The sequence below is a fragment of the Belonocnema kinseyi genome, chromosome 4, assembly GCF_010883055.1.
Source record: "Belonocnema kinseyi isolate 2016_QV_RU_SX_M_011 chromosome 4, B_treatae_v1, whole genome shotgun sequence".
Taxonomy (NCBI): Eukaryota; Metazoa; Arthropoda; class Insecta; order Hymenoptera; family Cynipidae; genus Belonocnema; species Belonocnema kinseyi.
In genome coordinates, this window is record NC_046660.1 from 79393642 (window position 1) to 79401483 (window position 7842).

At 25.4% G+C, this 7842-nt stretch overlaps 1 protein-coding gene across 1 annotated transcript in view; it reads right to left on the minus strand.

Moving 5' to 3' along the window:
• The window catches only part of LOC117171378 (V-type proton ATPase subunit F), an 8102-nt gene extending 5921 nt beyond the window's left edge, over positions 1-2181 (minus strand). The window contains exons 1-2 of the mRNA XM_033358628.1: positions 2014-2181; positions 1838-1919 (exon numbers count right to left, since the gene is read on the minus strand). Of these exons, the coding sequence (XP_033214519.1) occupies positions 1838-1919; positions 2014-2067 (136 nt within the window). The 5' untranslated portion in view covers positions 2068-2181. The remainder of the gene's footprint in view (positions 1-1837; positions 1920-2013) is intronic.
• Between the last annotated feature and the right edge of the window lie 5661 nt (positions 2182-7842).

Genomic DNA, 7842 nt, shown 5'->3' on the forward strand with positions numbered 1-7842 from the left:
TAAAAAGGTAAATATTCAACCAAAAGTGGAATAGTTTAATTTCTAGTTGAAAAAATTAAGTTTTAACGAATTAAAAACGAATTTTAAAAAAAGAGAAATTTTGAATAAAAAATGGAGTAGCTATATTTTCATTTGAAAAATTAATTTTTAACAAAAAAGAAGAAATAAAAAATTGGTTAAAATTTAAACTTAATTAAGTAATTTTTTAATGAATACATACATTTTCAACTAAAAAGGGAAAATATTCGACCAAAAATGGAACAGTTTAATTTCTGGCTGAAAAAATTAAGTTTCAACCAATCAAAAACAAATTTTTAACAAAAAAAAGAGAAATTGTAAATAAAAAATGGAGTAGTTATATTTTCAAATAAAAAATTAATTTTTAACCAAAAAGAACGAATTAAAGATAATAGTTCAATTTTTAATCTAACTATTTTTCAAAAAAGTACATGAATCTTCAACTGAAAGATAAATTTTCAATCAAAAGTGGAATTCGAAGATTCTTAGTAAAAAACAAATTTTAAACCAATGGGAAATGAATTTTCAGGAAATAGTTAACTTTTTAACTAAATTAATTAATTTCCAAATAAGTACATGAATTTTCAACTAAAAAGGAACTTTCGAACTCAAAGTGGAAGAATTTGTAAGTAAAAAAGAGAAATTTTCAACCAAAAGTGTAATAGTTAAAGTTTTAGTTGAAAAAATTTAATTTTTAAGCAGAGGTGAATTTTCAACTGTAATCAATTAATTTTTAAGAAAAGAGTTACAGTTTCCTCAATCAAAAAAGATTAGCTTTCACCCAAGGAGTTGAATTTTTAATAAAAAAAGATGAAATTTCGACGAATTTTCAAACAAGACAGATTTTGCAGTCAACATTTTTATTTAAAGAAATAAAAATATTGACCCCTTGGTTTTTTTATTCGCTAAACATTTTTTTCTCCTCCAAATATAACTATTCCATTTCGGATCTAAAATTTATATTTTTTATGTAAAACTTCAAAAATTCAACTATTTGGTCAAAAATTAATTTTACTTTCGAAAATTCATTATCATACTTGGAAATTCATCGATTTATTTGAAAATTAATTAATTTAGTTACAAATTTAACTATTTAGACAAATTCTTTTTGATAAAAATTAAGTTTTTTTTAACTGAAAATATAACTACTTCATTTTTTATTCAAAATGTGTCTTTTACAGTTGAAAAATCGTCTTTTTTGGTAGAAAATGAATCTTAATTATTAAAAATGCATCTTCTTGACCAAAATTCAACAATTTGGTTTAAAATTAGTTTTGTTATTGAAAGATTCTTCATTATGTTTGGAAATTCGTTTTTTTTTTTTTTAATTTAAACATTTTGTTTAACTTTTTGTTTTGTTTGAAAATTAATTTTGTTAACTGTAAATTTAACTACTTCGTATTTGGATTAAAATGCAACTATTTCGTTAAAAATTGATACATTTTGACACTATAAAATAAAATCAAAACAATAAAAAAGCGAATTAGGTTTTTCGAACTTCAAAAATCAGAAAATAGCACAACAAATAATAAAATCAGGAGAATTATAAAAAAAGCAGGCGATGTCCTGATAAATCAGAAGGTCTCGTCGCCCTAAAGATTAATTAAATTAATTTTTAAAATGTATCCATCTGAAGAAAAAAAATTCTTTTCATACAACGGAACGAAAAAAATTATTTTCAGAAGAAGTGATTTCTAAAAAAATGTATGTACACTAAACAACGTAATGAAAATAGTGAAAATTTAATCCTAAGAAAGAAACAAAGCCAAAATAAAATTAATGAAAAGCTATATCTTCAAGATTGAAGTAAAATACATACTTTTGTCAACGACCATGAAATTGGGTTGACGATTTTTATTAATTTCGCCAACTCCTCCCAGCAAGAATCCTACGCAAGTGTCCTGAAAGAAAAATGATTAAAATACATTTTTTTACAATGTCAAACATTAAATTTGAAGCAAATTATAAATAATCGATCGATAATAATTTACGCACCTCATCTCCTATCACAGCAAGAAGTTTTCCCTTTCCAGCAGAATGCAATGCCATTTTGAAAAAAGGCTTTTAATTCAAAAGCTAAAATATTTTGGGAAACGATTCACTTGCTGAATAATCGACTGTAATATTTTTAACACGAATCAGCTGACAGTCACACCTAGAATGGTTGCGTTCCGATTTTTGCGATGCGAGTGACATCTAGATGTTTTTTTGTTTATTTATTTCTTAATTATGGATTAATGCAATATTGGCGAATCGATTTCGTAATTAAATGACTATATTTCTAATTTTATAGCAAATATTTCATTTTGTATGGATTGGACGTTTATGATTATTTCGTATATCGATAAAATATAGTTTATAGTTTTAAAGAGAACTACATTTCCGACAGTTGGTGAGCGTGTAAATATGAATCTTCTTTTTCCAGGGCTATCAATACCATCTGGTATTCACGCAGTTCCTAGAAGTCCCACCAGAGTGACTCTTTCTAAAATTAATTAATACAAATATTTGCATGAGGCTAATCCTTAAATTAAACATTTTAAAAAATCTCTATAGTTTATAGGCCAATACATTATTTTATCGATCATTAAAAACATATTTTAAATATTTTAATATTTTATTCGCAAAGTTGTGAGTTTGAATTTTTGAATCTGGCATTAATTGAGATTAGCGGTTGTCTATAAATTACATTTCCACTTTTGTCGGTGAGGGGGAGGGGGGTTGGCGCCAAAACTACGGTTTGTAACAGGGAGTAAACAATTTTGGTTGAAAAGTCTAATATTATATTTTTGATTCTCGAGTCCATCTTATTTGGTTAAAACTTCTACTATTTGGTTGGAAATTTTACTATTTGGTCAAAAATTCATCTATTTGATGAAAAAGTCGTCTTTTCTGGGAATGTAGATAATTAATTTTTTGACGAAAAATCAAACTATTCCACTGTCGGTTGAAATTTTTTGTTTAGATTCAAAATTGATCTTGTCTAGTTTAAAATTCAAGTTTTTGGTTGCCAATTCATGTAGTTTGCTAAAAATGATCCTTTTTCTTAAAAACTGCAATTGTTTGATTATAAATTAATCTTCTTTAGTCGAGTACTATTTCGTTGTAAATTAACTTTTTTGTTTAAATTTCATATTTCTCAGTAGAAAATTAAACTATATTTACATTTTCATCAAGAGAAGGTATTATAGATTTGTGTAAAATTTGACCCCCCCCCCCCCCCCCCCGTTTTTGTCAAATGTCCACGTTTATAGCATTTACAAAATTCCAAAAAAACACATGAAAATTCACATTTTAAGCCAAATAACGCCCGATATTTAAAAAAGTTAAGAGATGAAAAATGTTTCCTTTTTAATGCTTTACAAGATTGTTATATATATATATATATATATAAAGTTTTTGGTTTCGTACCTGAAGGAGTGCCGCACATCGGGAAGAAAAATGACTTGTTTGATTCAGAATAACATACAGCCCACAAATCTTCACCGATTTCAACAACAAAAATTGTCAAAAAAGCTAAGAAGATTTCTAAGAAAGTTGTCCAGCCTTTTTCAAGTTATGCTGCAAGAAATGGGAATCGAAACTATATTATGTAAAAAAAAATTCTCTTCTGATTATAATTGTTTATATTATAAACAAATTTAATGTAAAAAAGCAGTAATCAGGCGTTTTTCGACAGAAATATTCGTTTTGTTCTATGTCACTTTTTTCCAATTCGGAAATTTATGATAATTTTAGCAAAATTAATAATTTGTTGATTAATCTTATGATTTTTAAAATAAATTTAATAAAAAATGCATTATTTAAACGTTTGTCGACAGAAAAATTTGGTTTTTTCATTGACAGTGTTTTCAGTTGGGAAATTCATAACAATTTCAGCAAAGTTCATAACTTTTTGATGAATTTTATGATTTTTTAAAACGAAATTTAATAAACAAATGTATTATTGGGGCATCTGTCGACAGAACAATTCTTTTTTGTTTCAATATCAGACTTTTAATTGGGATATTTATGATAAATTCGGCAAGATTCATGATGAGTTGACACATTTTATGACTTTTAAAAACAAATATAATAAACAAATGCATTATTCGGGCATCTGTGGACAGAAAAATTCGTTTTTTTTCGATTTCAGTCGTTTAAATTGGGAAGTTCATGATGATTTCAGCGAAATTCATAATTGGTTGATAAATTTTATATTTTTTTAAAAACAAATTTAATAAACAAATGCATTATTCGAGCATCTGTCGATGGAAAACTTATTTTTTCGATATCTGTTTGTTTATTTATAAAAAATTAAAAACCTAATTGAAAAATCAGGGTCGACAACTCTCTTAGAAATCTTAATAGCTTTTTTTCAAATTTGTTTTGTTCGAATCGCTAAATATTTGTGGTCTGTACGTTACTTTGAACCAAAAATGACATTTTTTCCTACTGTGGGCCGGTAATGTGAAAATGAGATTATATGAACTCCCATCTAACAACGCTGCTAAAGGTTGGTTGAACTTCTCAGCATAGAACACTAACCAGCTATTTTTTTGGTTGTAAATTTTTATTTTTGTTAGAAATAATTTTTTCGGACCGAAAACTCGACTATTTTGTGGATTAATCGTCTTTTTGACTTCAAAAATTAACATTTTTGTTGAAAATTGATATATTTTTTTTTCAAATTCGTCTTTTATTGTACAGCATTAATTTTCTCAATGGAGAATTTTTATTTTTCGTGGAAAATCGAAGCATGTGGTTAAATAAAGATCTTTTTGGTGGAATTCAACTGATTAAAAACTCATTTGTTAACTGAATATTTGAGAATTCCATTTTTCTTTAAAAAAATATATTTTTTAGTTATAAATTCAGCTATTTGATTTCAAATTCATCTTTCTTAATTCAAGATGCATTTAGATGGTTGAAAATTCAAAGATTCTGTTACGAATTCGTTTTTTTTGTTTATCTCAACTTGTTGAAAATTGAACTATTTGATTTAAATTTCATCTTTCTTGATTGAAGATGCATCTATATAGTGTAGAATTCAACCATTTTTTTAAAAGCCAGTTTTTTTCGTTTAATTCAACTGGTGGAAAATTAGTTTTTTTGTAAGAAAATTTAGCTTTTATGGTTAAAATTGCATCTTTGTATGATGAAAATTCAACAATTTTATTTTTTTTTTGTTAAAAATTCATGTAATTTGTTAAAAATGCAAATGTTTTCTAAAAAGTTTGCCTTTTTTAATTAAAAAATTCAATATTATGGTTAAAAATTTAAATATTTTGGCTGAGGATTTAATTTTGTTGTTAAAATTGTATATTTTTATATAAAATTAATTGTTTTCAATTTAAAATAAAATTTTGTTGTTGAAATATTAACTATCATGTAAATCTTTCGTTGAGAATTATTATTATTTGTTTTTTGACGGAAAATTCTTTCTTTTGGATTGAAAATGCAACTGCATTCTAAAATATTCGTCCTAAGGCATGAAAATTGAAATATTTGGTTAAAAATGCAATTATTTGTGGTTAAAGTATAATCTTTTTTCTAAAAAAAAATCCGCTATTTGGTTAGAAACTCATCTTTGTAGGTAGACAATTCCCCTATTTGGTTTAGCATTCATTTTTTTAGGTCGAAAATTCAACTATGCGCTTATAAAATCCACTATTTGGTTGAAAATAATCTATTTTGTTGAAAATTCGTATTTTTGATTGAAAATTCATCTTTTTACTTAAGAGCTTCTTGTTTGAAAATGATCTTTCCTCCGAATCCGTTTTAAATCAGGCAGGTTCGTCATATGAAGTCTTATATCTGTTGGAGACAAAATATTTGTCTTTTTTTTAGAAGAAATTAGGCTATACATATTTTTCTGATTTGCGGCAAAAAATGTCTATGAAGTTATGCATATTGGATTTTTGTGCTTTGTTATTTTAAAAACCCAATTTTTTATTTGAGCCTTTATAACTTTTCACCTAATCCAGATATTTGTCATTTTCTTTTTGATTCTGATTTTGTTCATCAAATTTTTTCGAAATCTGTCGGAAAATTAAGAAAAGGTTTAGAATTAAAAAGAGGGTGATGATATTTCTAATAATAATTAAATTCAATTTTATTAAAAAATCGAAACATATATTTTTTGCCAACAATTTCCAAATAACGTTTTTACAGAATAACAACGGAGGAAAACATAAAAAACACCTTTTTTTAAATCCATAGAACACTGATCATAATTCCAAAAATTGACATCTGCTATTTTATGCTACTACTGAAATTTACAGAAAAGAATAAAATATTGAATTTAGAACTTTAGAAAATTGAATATTTTTTTTTAGATTTGTCTTTTTAACATTATTTTCCAAAATTTATGAAATTTCTGTTTTCTCTCATATTTTCTTATTGCGTTCATCTTTTCATCTTATTATCTTCTTTCCTTAGCGTTTATCTGATGTCCGCATCTTGCAGAGAATTTTTTTTATTTTCAAAAATTATCGTTTAAAATTGTTGTGAAAACAAGACGAGGCATGTAAATAGTTGATACAGTAGTTATTCCTTTAAAAAAGTTCTGCAAAAAATTCCTTTTCACACTTTTTCGACTACTTTTTCTTTCGAGTTATTATTAAAATAATCGATTAAACATCAATAAATTCAGTTTTCTGCTATCATAATTAATTAAAAAGCATCTAAATCAATAGAAAGAACACATTTTCATCCAAATTTTTTCTTCAAAGTATAAATATTCAAAGAAAGTAAAATCAGTACTATAGGGAGAACCTCCATACAGTGGAAAATTCAACCTACAGTGTATAATAATTATTTAAGAGCTCAAATATACGAGAAATAATTAATTTTGAATTTCATTAATTGACACCTATCGGTGTCTTCACTATTAAATAATTTAAAATATTTTATTGTAGGTTGGATTATCCACTTTAGGGAGATTTCTTGTATATTTGAAATTATCTGAACGTACGGAAACTTGAAATAGTAGAAAATTCTCAACAAAAAAAATCCTGCATGACACTAACAACTAACCATGATTGGCAAGACATGGATGTCAAATAATAATACAAAATAATAATTATTGGGAAACAAAGAAGTACATTAAAAATGTGAAATTTTGATTACTTTCATGAAATATTCAGACTATACAAGAAAAGTTTTGTAGAAAAATATTTTTATGTGTGGACTTACACCCTCTTTGTATGTTTATGACAGCAGAAGATTAAAGTTATTCATATTTTCGCAAATATTTTAAAAACAAAGCAAAAAAGTAAAAAGTGCCAAAAATATTTATCATAAAATTGATTTATTTTATAAATATTTAAATATTATTTATGATATTTATTTATCATTTTTCAAATAAAGAAAAATTCTTTCTTCTCTCCAAGATGTGGGTACATGTACATTGTACAACTCGTATGGAGTATACGAACAATTGCCATTTTGTTAATTTTGAATTGGTTTAATTACATACTACAACACTTTTAAAAAATTTCCCGATAATTCCTTGACAAACAACATCAGAATGTAAGGTGGTTCCAATTTTTTTCTCAAATTTTCATACATATCGCCCATAAACTTGTTTGAACCCAAGGAGAAACGAATGAGTTAAAAAATAATATTTAGAGGTTTCGCAAACCCACAATTAGCCATAGAATATCAAAAAAATGATTTTTTATGTATTTATCAGTACTAATTCGGATAATTTTGCGTTTATTTTTTATACAAAGTGTTTCCCATTCATAAAATACTATACTCTTCTGATAATCCAATGTTTAAATTAACTGCTTGAACAACTTATTATTGGTTTTAGTAATTTTTTCTTAGAATTATATATAA